We start from the raw sequence: 16,846 nt of genomic DNA, 5'->3' as shown, positions 1-16,846 counted from the left end.
GAAAGAGAAAACTAACATGAAATTACTCTAGGCAAGCCAATAGTCTCGAGGTAGAAATAAAATTAAACTAGATAGGGTCATTAAGGTGCTTTATGTGTAGAATATCGGTGCTCTCCTCATTGGCTGATACTTTAATGTGGTGACATGTTTCTTCTACAAATCTTCGCTTCTCTATGCTCTGCAGAAAGAGGCAAAAATATCAAGCTTAATTTAGCTAAAGAGAACAGCATTTCATCACACATCAATTCAAATAACAAGAAAATTGTTTTCCAACATGATTATACACAGATGCAACATCAGAATCTGCTGTTTCTATCAAGAAAATGAGGTAAAGTACACGTTATGAATCCCATGCACAAATTCTACAAAGAATGATGCTAAAATATTCTCCTACTGTAATGCAGCAGGGCTCATATCACTGATGATGGAGGGAAGATCAAGTTTGGAGATAAATCACATTTACAAGATGGAACTTGGATAAATTTTAATCATAAAGATAGTTTGCTATACTCACCTTATAGAAAGTAGGCAAGGAATTGTACATAAAATGAAGTTTTGGCATGTAAAAATAAATATATGAACCAAGAAGAAATGAAATATTCAACCTTAACTTCTATTTCTAAAAATAGCATCTACTCAATTAGAGTTATCACTTATCAATATCAAATTACAACGGGTGTAATGTTAATTGAATATAGCCATTATTCCATTCCGACATACCACTTATCCACAACGGAATGAGATATGAACTACATTTACATTGAGATCAAATGATGGATGGATGGTATATTGCCCGGAGTACAATTACAACTATATTAAAGAAACATTTCTATGAAATTCTTATAAATCTAAATTGGGTTCATCAAAACTTTTAAGGTTATCAAGATATAACAATGGTTGATGGGCAAATGAGCCAACACCAACGTGTGAATTCAAATTTGCTGAAGGTTGCTCCTCAAGTGGCTTTTCTCTTCTGCAGTCGCTGTAGCTTCTGCCACTTGAGGTAGATCTGGTATGACAATCCAGTGAATACCATACAAACACAACCCCATTGTTTTGTTGAAAGCGGATTTCCACTCAACAGAGAAGATACCACTATGCTAACGAATTTGCGAGTGGTAGTAATGGTGGTGTTAGCCAAAGAGCCAAATCGGCTTATTGTCAAAAAGATGAAGTTTTGGCCCACAGCACCACAACAGCAGAAGAGAATAATATCCCATGCCGCCTCTGGATGCTGTTTGCAGAAGCGAACAGCTTCAAATCCACTTCCACTGGGCCAGCCAAACATGTAAATCATATTGTATATGGTTCCCCATAAATTCATTCCCAACATAATATTCCAAGCACTTGTTTTAGGGTACCTGAGTAACAAAAACCAGTAATTGCATTAAATTAATAACACTTGCTATAGTCTTAAATATGAATCATCTCCCATTCTAAAATCTAAACATTGTTGAAAAGTCAACATTCAAACACCCGAAAAATAGAACTAAATTTTTTTTACATTTAGTGTCATTATCCTCATCATAATTTTACTTATACACATCATTATCTTGGAATAATGGGGAAAAGTCAGAGTCAATGAATCAAGAAGGGGGGGATGGATTATGTCAAGGAAGGACAAGAATCCAAAAGTTTTGCAGTTTACAAGCAATAAGACAGATCGAGAAACAAGGTTTGCTTATTTTACCTTGCTTTTAAGGAATCCTGAGTTGCATTTGTAAATCCATCAAATGTAAGGTTCAGGAAACATAGTCCATATCCAAGGGGAGCATTTGGATGTGCTAACTTGCTCATAGTCTTTGAGCTAGTCTGCCAATAAGCATAAGCAAAGATGAGAAATTTGAAAGCTAAGCTGCATTCTCAATCCACATGAATTTTTTATAGGCAACATGGGAAAGTGTATCCCTATAGTATATATTTTTGTATTATTCTGATAAGTTCCTAACCTTTAAAAGTGCAAATGTTGATACCCCTCCAGCAACAAGGAATGTACAGACGTATTCTGGAAAAGTGTATCTTATACCATACACTATAGTACCCATCAACATAACTGTATCACGGTAAAATGAGTACTTGTTATGAAATATAAAATAACTACTAAAAAGATGAGTACTTGTTATGGTAAAATGAGTACTTGTTATGGCAGAACGCTTTTATATAAAAAATGACCATAGGCTTCAGACTTCTCATTTTTACATACTTGGAGGTGGTAAGCAGTAAGGAAACAATGTTTTTTTTTTTTTCAAACTTCACCAAATAGATATCTTTAATCTCCTATAAGTATATAAAAGGATGTGAAACACAAATAGAAATGATTAAACACAATTGCATTACTACTCATAAATGCAAGGTTACTACGCGATTGGTAATAACATGGTGTTCCACCTAATGTGATTCTATTTGAACCCAAATAGACATAAAAAGGCTATACCACTTTGAATTGATTCGAATTATCCTAAATAAATTCAGTTTTTCTGGAGCATGAAATAGTGACAGTGATATACGTATGTTGACCTGGAATCATTTTTGAGGATTTTGTCAGTACCTGCAAGCAGACAACAAAGCAAATACACCACCATTAAAAACCAGTATACTGAAGACACAGAAATATATCACATCTATGCAATGGAGGTAGGTCCAAAATCTCTAAAAAGGCCTCTTTCCAAAAAAATAGTTTGAAGAGTTCATACAATGAAGAAAAGTAACATGCCTGAGCCGGGTAACTAATATACTTGAGTGCTTCAATTCCCATCGCTGGACCAATAGTGTTGGTAATTCCACAACTCCAGTAAGACCACCAATGTGCACCACCACTACTCCCACTTGACCATATCTTAATCACTGTATTATTATAATTTTGCAATATCAAATTAACGTAAGCAATCACACTAAAACGCGCACAAACACAAAACAGAACAAACATAATTTCTTTCGTTCTACACTGTAAGTTGCAGAAATGAAAGAACCAAACAAAGAAGTAAAAGAGGGGCTCACTTATGTAAGACCATATCAAACAAATCACATTCTGCGCCAAGTTCAGAAATGCAAGGTGCTCAAACCTCTCGCCATTTGGACCGAACCGCTTTGTGGATCTGACTCATTTTAAAAAAGAAAAATGAGTTCAGAAACGAAATTTAAAAATTCGAAACAGAAACGATTGAATCAGCGTGTCTTACAGAGTTTCCTGAAGAATGCCTTGGTAGATGTAGGCAGACCAAATGCCGGCGACACAGAACGCCAGAACCAGGACGCGGCGGAGACCGAATCCGTGACCCTCCATGAATGAAATGACGGCGTTTTGAGGTTTATGTACTTTAATTAATAATTATGATGATGAATGAATGCCACGATATGTGTGTGCTTCGGGAGAAAGACGGGAATATAGGAGAGTGGATCGGTGCGCGCCAACTTACGTCGAAATTCCACGTGCACGTTTCTTATTGGTTTCATATACACAGTGACTCTTCTCATTCGCTGATGCTATAAAGTGGTGACATGTTTCTTCTACAAATCTTCACTTTCATACCTTTACTAGAGCAGAACCCGTGCTACGCGCTGACATGAACAAAATAACTACACACACCCTCTATTTAAAAGTCAATTAAATGAATATAATTATATAAATGATTTATTTTTTAACAAAAAAATTGCATTCGATTGCGTAATAATTACATGTTGTTTCAAATTAAAATTCTAAGTCTTTTTAGATTTGACTTTGGACAGAGCAAATGTAACAATAAATAATATTCACATTATTTGCTAGACCAACAATGATTCATTAAGGAGATGATATACCATAACTATAAATATATGCAACTATAAAACACATAATGTAAGTTATGTTCATAGTTATTAATTACTATAATATAAAGAAAATTATAAAAAAATAAAAACAAATTTTTTTTATCACAAAATAGACAACTTATCTCTTCTAATGTTTAACATTCCATTATGATAAATTATTTAAATTTCTGGGTAAATAGTTAAAAACCATCGCATATACACAGTTTTATCACATTTATTATACATTTTTAATACGTCTTTTTCTTGTTGAAAAATTATTAAAATATTTTTTCAACTTCTTTTACACAAATCCTAAAATTATTCTTTTGAATTTTAAAATTCAATTCTTTTCTCTCCGATCCTAATTAACTTATTATTTTCTTGTTAATAATAAAATATAAATTTCGATAATTAATCACATGTCCCAAAAATAAAATAATAATGAGACATTGGTACAGAACCTTTCTTTAACTCTTCTCATTTAAAAATAGAATAAATATGGTAAAACGTTCCATCAAGAAGATGACTAAATAAAAAAGAATTAATTAGCAAAGTTAGATGGCCAAAAAATGTTTTCAATAGTAGAAATTTAGTACTCCTAAGTAAAACAATTAAACCTTGTTCCTCCAAAAAATTATAAACCTTGTTTGACAAAGCTATAAACTAATAAAATCTCTTTCAAGGTTAATCATTCAATTTTCTTTAGAATCATTCTTCTAATTTTCAAATTTTGGTAAGAAAAATAAATTAAAATTAGAAAAACTAATACTCAAATAAAATTACGGTAAATAAATAAAATTGAGGAGGAATAAAAAGTAATATAATAGAAAATTCTAAACTTTTAAATGAAGAAAATTATTAAAAAATTTGTTCAAACATAAATAGTGTCTTAACGTAATATTTTTCACAGTATAACATAATACTTTCAAACACAAAATGATAGTTAACTTAAATAAATGTAAAATTTTACAAACTTATTTTTTATCATCTACACAGGTAAAGTACTCCCTTGAACTAAAAATAAATAAAAACAATGAATATAGTTTTTTCCTAGAAACAAAACAATAAAAAAATTATATTATGGCATCTAAATTATATTCCTTTGATTAATGTTTTCTTGGGGTTCACTTAAAACGACTAGATTCGATCACAGCAGTTTGTGGAGTTATCATTAATGTTGCAACAAGTTCATGGTGAGGTTGCAATCATCGGAGACTTCAATGCCATCACAAACCAGCATGAAAAAAGAGGGCGAAAATGAGAAATTTCCTACTTTCATAGGCGAAAATGAGAAATTCCCTGCTTTCATGGGATTATTCACAGTTGTTTTAGATTACTCATTACTATTCTGGCCTCTGCCTCGACCACGTCTGCGTCCACGAGTCATCATTTGGTTCCTGTTCACACCAAACAAGTAATATCAAGGGGTCCGTCTCAATATTTTAGTCTAATACTTTAAAGTCTCAAATGCATGCTCATAAACAAATATGCCACATATATCAATTAGATATCCTAATTATCGTATACACATAAGTAGAGTATGCCCAGAAGCATAGCCAGTCCGCACCTTAGGCTTTACAGGAATGAACCACTCTGATATCATAATGTAACACCCTACCACATAAAGCCTTATGCTTAAGTCGTAAAGTAAGGGTGGCAAGGTATTACTACCTCTAAAAGAAAAGACTTATATGTATATAATTAGAAGAAATTGTAACCAGGAGCCTTGAAGAAGAAGTTACGCAAGAACAAAACCGAAAATTCGCGTCACACTCGGACAGATACACGTAAAGCGGATAGGTAAGATCAAGAGGAAGGCTAAAAATATTATATATACAGATTAGGATTCCAAAATATAGTTAACAAGTTCCGAACTCGACCTGCGAAGTTAAGGTCGGCCAAAATATACAGACATATATATACATAACCCAAAGTTTTTTCCAAAACATAAATAAAACATCTGTTTCTCCAAAATCAATCTATGAGGGGGCAGAAATAAAAAATATACATTGAAGAGTCTATATACATTTATGTACATAGCCTAAAACAAAATATGACAGCCCAAAAGATAGCTCTTCACTTGTATGGAGGGTCTCCAGACGCTCAACGATGTGCCTCTTAACCTACATCTGAAAAACAATATCATATGTGTGGAATGAGAACCGGGAGTCCTCAGCATGGTAAAGGTGCCCGCATAATTAATATATAAGGTCTCGGGAGAGTCATAGGCATTCCTAGAACTTCGATACTCAGATTTAAACTTAAAGAAGCATACTAAACCAAAAATTCGGAAATCTATTTATGGATTCTAATTCTAATCTAACATTAACATAACATTTCACTTTCTGTCTCCTCTAACCTTCCGAATCACCCGTGGAACATCCCCCTCCCCTTTACACCCTCCTTCAAGATGGGTCTCTCAGAAAACATGCACTTACAATTCAAGTAAGGAAAACACATATAGAATACAAATACGGTTAATAGGCAATTAGTAGATAAGCATAGTTAATTAAATAATTAGGCAAAGCAAGATAATGCACACTCAAGCAAATTATACAAATGAACATGATGTATACCTGTCCTATGACTTATGAGTCTTATATGTCAGTTATATAGCCAATCCGACATGTCCTGGTATCTAACCATGGACAGACCCCTTGTGCGCATTTCCCCAAGCTCAAAATTATCCATGGAGAGAACTCCAAGCTCAAATCAATATATATATATATATATATATATATATATATATATATATATATATATATATATATATATATATATGTACATGCCCATGGGGGAACCCGGGGAGTTAAAGTGTCCGGTCACATATTGTGACAGAGAGTTAACATAGTATTGAGTCTCAACCTGAAGCAGGTACCCGGAGAAACTCGTGTCTCAAATAATTTAATCACAATTCATCATTGTCAATGTCATTCTCAATCATGTCTCATTCAATCTCAAATTCGTCATTATTGTTTTCATAATTACCAATTACTTCTCTTTCAGCATTATCAACACCCTATTACGCAGTTAATCATTTCATAGCTCTCCTTCAATGTCTACTTAACCTATTCAATATGCTCACCCTAATTCTGATCTAAAGTTTAACAACTCACCATGAGACCCCTAATCAGGTGTTAAAAAGGTTTGGAAAGCTAGAGAATAGGTTTTAAACTCAAAAGTTCAACTTTTATCCAAAACCACCAAAGCATAAGTTTTTCCAAAATTTTCAATTCAAAGTCCATCATATCACAACCCAAAATATCCCCTCATGTCTCAAGCCATATTCACATGCTTTCCAAATCACTTCACAACATACCAACACTCAAAACCACACAATCTATTCAATAAATGCATTCATACAATCTCACCAAATCAAACACTAACCATTAACACTTCATATCAAATGCATATATCAAATTCATATATCATATCTACTTTCCATATCCAGCCACAATGCACATTAGACTTCCACAATCATTTCTATATCTATAGAACATGAACAATTCACATAATTCAGCTTATCCTGTGGTCAATTAACCTAAGTTTTCACGTGACATTAAATATTAATTACAAAAAACCAAAACCATACCTTGACCAATTTCTCTCAAACTTAAAACACCACAAAACCCCTCTTTGCAAGCTTTCTAACCTCCAAATTAAATTCAATGAGTCTCGGCCACCAAAGCTTGATTCCAGGCGTTCTAATTTACCAATTCAACTTAAATTCAATCTAATCTATAAAAATCACCACAATTAACACTAGGGTTCACAAAATTCGACAAACCACAAGGTTCTAGAGTTTTCTTACCGTACCCATTGATGATTGGGGTAAAACTCAATAATTATCCACCACTAAATCGAACCTAAATCATCAAAAACATCAAAACCTTCAATACCCATAACCAAGAATCACGAATTCAGTATAAGGGATAACTGGGAATGAATAACAAAGTTTCTTACCACTCTTTTCAAATCAAATTGAAGAGGATTCCGAGGCGAACACGTGGTCGCTGATGGCTTGTCAATCGGAGCTCCGTATTGAAAGTTATAAGGATTTGAAATTAGAAGTAGGGTGTTAGGGTTTTTTCGCTATTAATCTCTCTTCTTCAGCGTATCTCCAGGAGTGAAGGGGGAAGAAAGCTTGTTTTGGTGTTTTATAGGTTGGGCATTGGGCCTGATTTGGGCCCGATTCAATCGGTTCGATCCGTTGGCCCGATTTTGAGCAAAAAATCTTTAAAATTAGTGTTAAAATTCGTATTTTAAATATTTACTTCTCTAAACTATAAAATTTGAATTTTATAATTTCTTTGAGTAATAATTAATTTATTGGCTAATCATTTATTAATTTTACAGAGTTTACAGTATGCGGTTTTGGAAGTTAGATTATTCAGGATATATGGAAGGACAAAGTGGGGGGCTCACCTATGTATAGCTTAGTAGGCACGAGTTTGTAGCATGGCAGAAGAGGAGCAGATCAAATTCTAAAGTGAAAATTGATGAGCATCTTCAATAAATTGAGGAATTGCGAACCATAGGGACATATGGTGGTGAGGAGATGACAAAGTTAGAGCGTATTGAAAGATATCACAATGAGAAAATGTATTGGAAGGAAAAATGTATTGGAAAGATGTCCAGCTTAACTCCCATTTCATACATCAAGCCATTGCTTCTTGTTCTTAAGGTAATGTATGAACTCATGGGCAATAAGGATATTATTTGAAATAAGCCTCCCTTTAATGAATGCACTCTGAAATTGACTGATCAAGTTGTTCATAATAGGTTGGAGTCTGTGAACAATTACCTTTGACATGACTTTATAGATAATCGTGAAAAGACTGATAGGCCGAATTTGAGACATACTGCTGGCATCCGAAACCTTCAGAATAAGGCATATTTAAGTGCGATTAGATCCCTTAAGAATCCTCCCACCAGCGAAGAAGCTACATACGACTTGAAAGACATCATCACTAACAATATCCCAGTAACATTGAAATAACTTTGCCATCATGCCATCTTCACCTAGGGAACTTTGAGGGTAGATGCTGAATGTTGCTCTCTTGACTTTCTCCCTAGAAACTGGTCTACATAGCCTTTGATTCATGGCAGCTGTGGCCTTAGGCTCAAAATTAGTAAAAAGCGGTTATGGATCTGTATGACAAGCGGAGGTGAATATATTCTTGAAATCCTTTCAATCATTTTCGCAATATCAGCGTTTGTGGACGCAACATCCCCATTCTCACCAAACAGTCTCCATATGCGATTCCGCCGAGTTCTAGTCCTAAACATCTAATGAAAGAATTTTGTGTTTTGATTCCCTGCTTGGAGCCATTTAACTCTAGATTTTTCCTTTCAATACATTTTCTCACAAAACAAACTAATTTAAGGGGTTCAGATTAACAAGAGGTGCCTCGAGTCAGCCACATGTTATTTGCAGATGATTTAATCCTCTTTAACAAAACTACAAAACTAAACTGTGAGAAAATTCTGGACCTATTGGACCATTATCGAAGTTTCAGTGGACAGCAGGACAATTTGAGCAAGTCAACAATCTTTTTTAGCCACAATACTCCAATGGAGACTTGGCACCAGCTAGTTAATGCTCTCCATATTAACCACATTGGGGCGCAAGATAAATATCTTGGACTTCCAGTTGTGGCTAATAAATCCAAGTTGTCTACTTTCAACTTGATTAAAGAAAAAGTTCGGGAAAAAGCCCAGAATTGGAAGCGCAACCTATTCTTGGCAGGAGGAAGATTGGTATTAATTAAAGTTATAGGGGAGGCTATACCAATCTATTTTCTATCATGCCTTCGATTGCCGGATTCTCTGATTATGGAGATTCACAATATCCTGGCTCAATTTTGGTGGGGTCAAACGGGGAAGAACGCAAGTTGCATTGGCTTAGTTGGGAAACTATGACATGACCTAAGAAAGAGGGAGGTTTGGGACTAAAAGACCTCAGGGCCCAGAATCTTGCTCTCTTAGAAAAACAATGATGACACTTAATTACTAATCCTAATTCACTCTTAGCTAGAATCCTCAAAAATAGATACTTTAAATAGTCTGACGTAATGAAAGCAGAGGTTAGAGTATTATTTTCCTAGAGATGGAGAAGTGTCCTCGAAGACAGAAAAGTGGTGGAAAAAGGAATGTAATGGAGAATTGGCACTGGAGAGGACATCCAAATTGTTGGCGAACTATAGCTTCCTCTGCCATACCCCTGTACATTACCTCCATCATTGTTCCTACGAAACACAACACAACCTTTTTTCAGAGTAAAGGATCTAATAAACCAAGAACAGAGAAGCTGAAACCAACAACTCGTTCAAGAGATTTTTTCTGTGGACATAAGTAATCTAGTATTAACAATTCAATTGGTGGAAGATGAAGACAAGTTACATTGGACTATGAGTAATACGCACCAATACTCTGTTACATCAGGGTACAAAGTTGCATATAATTTCTTCCATAGCCCAATTGAAAGCTGCCCAGACTACTTCAGACAGAGCTCTTTGCGGAATGGAATGTGGAAACTCCTTATTCCTCACAAGGTAAAGATTTTTCTCTGGAAGTCACTGCATGAACGCCTCCCAGTTTTACAAAACATCCACCGTAGATTTTCAAAAACATTAAGGGACTGCCCTGTTTGCCACAGGGAAGAGGAATCAACCTCCCATTGTCTAATCTACTATACTGAGGCTCAGGAGGTATAGACGCGAACACCTATTAGCCAATATTTTTTAATTATATATAGTTATTAATGTAAATATTAAATTTTATTAATTAACTATATATTAAAAAGTAAATAAAAATATTTTTATTAATCTTTAAATATTTTTGTTATTTTTTTCCAAAGACAGTGGCATGTATTATATTATTACTAAAATAATTAAAGTTGTCCAAATTACGACTTACAATCAGAAATTGGGGATCTCCCATAGAATGCTTAGCAATAGAGAAAAGAAACAATAATATAGCTTTGAAATAATTGGATGGGTAACAAAAGATTAAATAAAATCATTCAAAGATTAGGGCTCAAGCTATCCAGCTACTGTAGTGGTGGAATCGACAGTGAAGTTGTGCAGAGAACTTCAACAACACTCAGGGAGGAGCTTGAGCCCTAATCTTTGAATGATTTTATTTAATCTTTTGTTACCCATCCAATTATTTCGAAGCTATATTATTGTTTCTTTTCTCTATTGCTAAGCATTCTATGGGAGATCCCCAATTTCTGATTGTAAGTCGTAATTTGGACAACTTTAATTATTTTAGTAATAATATAATACATGCCACTGTCTTTGGAAAAAAATAACAAAAATATTTAAAGATTAATAAAAATATTTTTATTTACTTTTTAATATATAGTTAATTAATAAAATTTAATATTTACATTAATAACTATATATAATTAAAAAATATTTAATTAAATATTTCTATATATATATATATATATATATATATATATATATATATAAAGGTTTAATTACTCTGCAGGTCCCTATAGTTTCACCGAATTTTCAATTAGGTCCCTATATTTTTTTTCTTTTCAATTGAGTCCCTATACATTAAATTGTTTTTCAATTTAGTCCATACCGTCATAAAACTATTTGAAATAATAGAATATTCCATTAAAAAATTGAATATTCTCATAATTTGGTTAAAAGACCTAATTAAAAATACCTCTATTTTTTTAGAATACCATAAATACCCGTTATATTTTGTCCCCCAAAATCAGGGAACTCTAACTACCCCTAAGTTATTCTCCTAAGTTTCCATTTCTCCTCCGTCGCACTTTGCTGCCGTCTTCCATGGCGTCATCGTCGTCCATCGCTGGGTGGTCATTGTCCCTCTGCGTTGCCCACGGGTGCTCTGTTCTGCTCTGCTCGTCCGTCTTGCCTATTGCATCCCCTTGTCTTGCTTTGCCTCACCATGCCTTGCGGTGTCTTGCCTCGAATTGCCGCTCCTCGACTCCGTTTTGCTATCTAGACTGGTTCTACAACAACAGGTGATGATTGAATTTTGTTTTAGTTTTTCAACTGTTGGATCGGAGGAGATGAAGGGACTACGTGGCATGTGGGAAGGAAACAGTCAGATGGCTTTCATTTGTTTGAATTGCAAAGATCGGGAGTAGAATAAACATGTGGGTTTCTGTCAGTGTTGGGTAATAATTCTTCTCAATAATGTCTTCCTCCCACTATACTAAAAACGGGAGAAATCTTATGCTTAAAACAACTAGTAGTCAAACGGCATCCTCTCCTGATTCTAATGTTTCAGGTACAATGTTGAGAAATCTTGATTGTTAAATACCTCTAATTTTGCTTATGCTTATTTTTGGTTGCCGCTTGTATATAATTTGACTTTATTTGATTAGGTAATCAGCATCCTGAATGACAAGGAGAACCAATTGATCTAGTTGTGAAGCTTAGTTTGCTAAAATTTGTTTTGATTGTGTTAAAAAATTTTGATTATGAGTTCTGATTATGTATTTTATCTGTAATTAACTGATTATGTTAGAAATAAGGAAAGAGGTGAGATTGGAGATAAGGTGTTTGATTAAATGCCTTTGAGAGAGTTGAATTGATTATGATTTCTGATTATGTATTTTATCTATAATTAATTGATTATGAGTTTAATTGATCATTGTCAAGGGAATTGGAGTTCTTGGGTTTGACCGATAGTAAGCAGAATGCCATGAATGGGGTAAGTTTTCTTCTCTCTTTTACCTGATTATGAATCAAAGCTTTGTAGTTCTAATTGCATGTAACATAGCTGTTTAGAAGGGCTAATAGTTGGATTAATTTCTGCTTTGTAGAGGTCCAAAGTTAATTTGCTTATCACATACTATTGCATGCCAGGGATGACAGGCTATGAGCTACTTAAGAAAATCAAGGTACTTAGTGTTGTTGCTTTGGTACATACTTAGGCCTTTTAATCTCACTAACACGTATGCATTTTTTGAAAATGTGATATGACATCATCATCATTATTACTAGCATCTTGCTGCCATATATAGTAAGAGAGGAGGAAGGAGTATAGAACTACTTAGAAGAGAAAGGGAAGAAAAAAATGTCACATATCTCTGTCCACTGCTGTAACAACTTCAGTTTGGCTGGTCCCCAAGCATTCACAGCCACTAGAAGATGCATCACAACCCTTTGCTGCTAAATCTAGAGGAAAAGAAGAAAAATTTTATGTTCTTGTAGAGTTTGTAATATAATTAGATTATAGATGTGGATTGAGAGCTTAGTTGACTTTGAAAATCTAAGGTTACATATTTGGTTTGTTGTGTGTACAAGAAGATGCAGTAGATCGGCCAACAATGTCCACAGTGGTTGTGAGACAATGACACTTCCAATTCTTAATCATCCTGCATTTTCAGTTGGAAGAAAGATCAAAGAAGAGCCAACATCAAATGCTTTTGATAAGGATCCTTTGGTCAGTGAAGTATCAATTTCAAATATTCTACCTAGATCGTCAGTATAAGTGTGCTGTTTTGAAATTGTTCGAATTGTATAAGTAAATCATGTTTGCCTTTTCGAATCATTGTTGTCTAAATTTTTTATAATGTAGTAGATTCTACTCATCATTCAAATATATAATGATAATTTCTTCTTTTTTAGTTGATTGAGTATGTTATATCTATGTGTTTAACAAAAATTTGAGTTATTCTGGGTGAAAATTGATCCATTAATTAAATGTTGTAGTTATTGAACTGTGTTGAGAATTGAGAAGTGATCCTATAAATTCCTAATATGGCTAATAAGGCCATGCCGCTATGTTCTATATTGAGATCAAGATTTTGGCTGCTACTGTAGTATGATATAAAAAGAAGCTGCAAACAGATAGAATGAATTTTTAGTACAATTTGTATATAAATAAGCAAAAAGAATAATATTGGCAAAATAAAAAGAATTATATGAATATCTTTCATTGATTATTTATAGTTTCACCGAATTTTCAATTAGGTCCCTATACTTTTTTTCTTTTCAATTGAGTCCCTAAGGGTATACAAGTAATTTCACAATTTACTAACATTTTTTTGACGTTTAACGTTAACAGGGACTAAATTGAAACAAAAAATAATGTATAGGGACCCAATTGAAAAGAAAAAAAAGTATAAGGACCTAATTGAAAATTCGGTGAAACTATAGGGACCTACAGAGTAATTAAATCTATTATAAAAAGCATATCAAATAATAGATAACAATTTGCATATTGGTTGGGTAATTAAAAAATTTAGTGAGAAACATATATTTTGGTAAAAAAAACTTAATTTACAAAATACTTTATGAAATTACTATTATTAAAAGTTAATACGTCTACTAATTAAAATTAATCTCCAACTAATAAATTTATGACTAATTTTGCAATTAAAGTCACAATAATAAAATTTGCACCAAAATTTGGAGAAAATTAATTCGCAACTAATTCCCCAAAAAAATATTCGCAACTAAAATAACAGCAAAATTTGCAAAAAATAAAATTCAAAACTAACTTTAAAACGTAATATTTGCAACTAAAACCACAACAATGAAATTCGCGGCAAAATTTGTGGGAAATAAAATTCGAAACTAATTTTGTAATAAAATTTTTACAATTAAAATTGCAGCAATAAAATTCGTAGTACTGAAAGTCGCAACAAATTCTACAACAAAATTCACAAGAAAGTTGATTTGCTTCTAAATGTGCAACAATTTTCTTCGAGCTAAATCTGCAAGAAATGAATTCGCAACAAAATTCGCATAAAAGTGAAATTCACAAGAAAATTTGCAACAAAAGTTTGCAGCTGAATCCGTAAATTTTCACTACAAGAAATACGTCGAGTACCGTTGGATTTAGCGTTTTGAGTTACGTCGGCTTTACCGACAAATTTATGGAGGATTTTGTGATAGGATTCATGATGTCAAATATTTACCAGCAGATTAACTTTTCCGATGGTAAATTTGTGGGTAATACTTAGCGAAAAATGGGAGTGAATAGGCACGAACTTTAGCGTCAAATTTACCGTTGCGTTTTGGTAACACGCAAGGATTTATCCAACGGTAATCATCCCTAAAATTGAGAGCACGAACGTCTCTCCCTCTTCATTTCAAAAAGCCTCTCTCTCTCTCTAAACCCCTCTTTTTTGTTTCTCTCTCTACCTATTCCGTTTTGGAATGGCAAAACAGGTTGAACCCGTTGGGTCGACCTGCTAAAACCGCTAAAAAAGCGGGGTCGGGCTAGAATTTGGAGCCCGCCAAATTGGCGGGATTTGGCGAGGCAGGGCGGGCCGGGCCGAAGATTTTTTTTATTAAATAAAAGAGTGATTACTATTATAAAATTAATAATTATAGAATTTTTAAATACTTTTTTTGTTTTTATTCTACTTTTATTTATTAACTTTATTTATTTTATTTTATAATTTCTTATATTTTCTCAAATTATGTGACTTATTTTTTAAAATAAAGATGTTTCTATTGAGAAATATTATTTTAAACAATTTTATTGAAGTTAAAAATTAAAAAAAAAGATAGTGAAAAAATATATTATAATTTGACTATTTTTTATTTGTATTTGATTTTTTTTATTATTATTTTTGTTAATTTTAATGAATTTTATTTTTCAAAAAAAAAGTCAAGCGGGCTAGCCCGCTGACCCGCCAATCCGCCATAAAAGCAAAGTGGTCTAGCATTTTGAACCCATCTTAGTTGGCGGGACGGGCTGGTCCACCCCGTTTATGAGGCAGGCCTAGGCGGGACGGGTTGGGGCGGGCCAGCCCACTTTGCCACCCTTAATTTCGTTGTCGCCACTCTATCCATGGTCTCTCACTGCTACCTCTCCATCTGATGGAAACCAGCCAGTTCTCCATCACCGCAACCGTCCAGCAACGCACCGCCGCCATCGTTGTCCAACACCGCCACTTTATCTCCTTTCGTGACCGTCAAGTTCCATGCATCTCCCTCTTATATACATTATAATTTAAGATTTATTTACATGTTAATATAGGGATTAGTTATATGTTAATTTTGTGATTTAGAATTTGATTATTATATGCTAATTTAGGGTTTAGGGTTAACTTAATGTTTAATTTGTGTTTTGGTTATTATATGGTAATTTAGATTTCATTTGTATTTATTATTAGTTATTATAAAATATGATTTGTGTTTATTATGTTAGATTTGTGTTGAGTATTCTGGTTATTAAAATTGGTTTGATGATGAAGAAGTTAAAATAAATTATATGATTTAGTACTTGTTTATTTACAAAGTTAGGTTGCTTTGAATATCTATTAAATGTACTATGCACTTGAGTTGATTAGTACAAATGATTGAAATCTTTTAGTGGGTGGATTAGGATTTCAACCCTAATATGTTGGTTTGGATGGATATTTGTTTTGGACAGAACCCTTAAGAGGTGGAGAAATCCAAATTTTATGGGAGACCGTCAAATTTTTTATAAGATTTTGAGTAAAATTGAAAAATTAAAATTATGTTTTCGAAAGTCTTATAATTATGTTTAGAGTTAATAGATATTTGTGTTAATTGTGACATGAATTAGTTCCTCAAAATTTTTATTTTAAGTGTTTTAGGTTATTTGTTATAATTATTTGTTATTCATACCTTTTTTCATATTTGTTATTTCTTGAGTTTCTTCTTATGTTATTATTTATTGATGTTTGTTATGTTATTAATATGTTTACTATATTTAGTGTATTAATATGTTTAGAGTTGGTGAATTTAATTGTGTTCTGATTAGCGTTGGTATATATTCATCACTGTACAGACATGACTACAGGTAGCAGAGCTAGGTCGGGTGGGTCACGTGGTCGTGCTAGAGGGTGGGCTTCCACTGAATCCCCAACGACTATCCAGTCATCGCCTTCTACCCCGATTACTCTGTCGACTCCTGTGATGTCACATGCAGGTCCGGCAGACCAGAAATTCATCATGGTCCCAAACCAAAACTACGTGCCTTCTTTTGCTACACCTCCCTGCAGATCCAGTAATGACAGAGCCTGCGGTAGGTGAGTCCTCCAGTGTCCCCCAGTAGGATGCCCCTCCACCACCCTCCGTCATCT

General features: G+C 33.6%; 1 protein-coding gene across 1 annotated transcript; it reads right to left on the bottom strand.

Moving 5' to 3' along the window:
- Positions 1–597: 597 nt before the first annotated feature.
- On the bottom strand, positions 598–3,317 carry LOC112716329 (UDP-galactose/UDP-glucose transporter 3). The gene is made up of 7 exons (XM_025768216.3): positions 3,180–3,317; positions 2,998–3,095; positions 2,714–2,844; positions 2,518–2,548; positions 1,950–2,053; positions 1,691–1,812; positions 598–1,361 (listed from the first exon to the last, which is right to left on the bottom strand). The coding sequence occupies exons 1-7, from the start codon at positions 3,281–3,283 to the stop codon at positions 956–958; spliced, it is 996 nt and encodes a 331-aa protein (XP_025624001.1). The 5' UTR covers positions 3,284–3,317; the 3' UTR covers positions 598–955.
- Positions 3,318–16,846: the final 13,529 nt, after the last annotated feature.

Source organism: Arachis hypogaea, chromosome 10 (assembly GCF_003086295.3).
Source record: "Arachis hypogaea cultivar Tifrunner chromosome 10, arahy.Tifrunner.gnm2.J5K5, whole genome shotgun sequence".
NCBI lineage: Eukaryota > Viridiplantae > Streptophyta > Magnoliopsida > Fabales > Fabaceae > Arachis > Arachis hypogaea.
The sequence above is the reverse complement of the archived record's forward strand: the minus strand, read 5'-3'. Positions and strand labels throughout refer to the sequence as shown.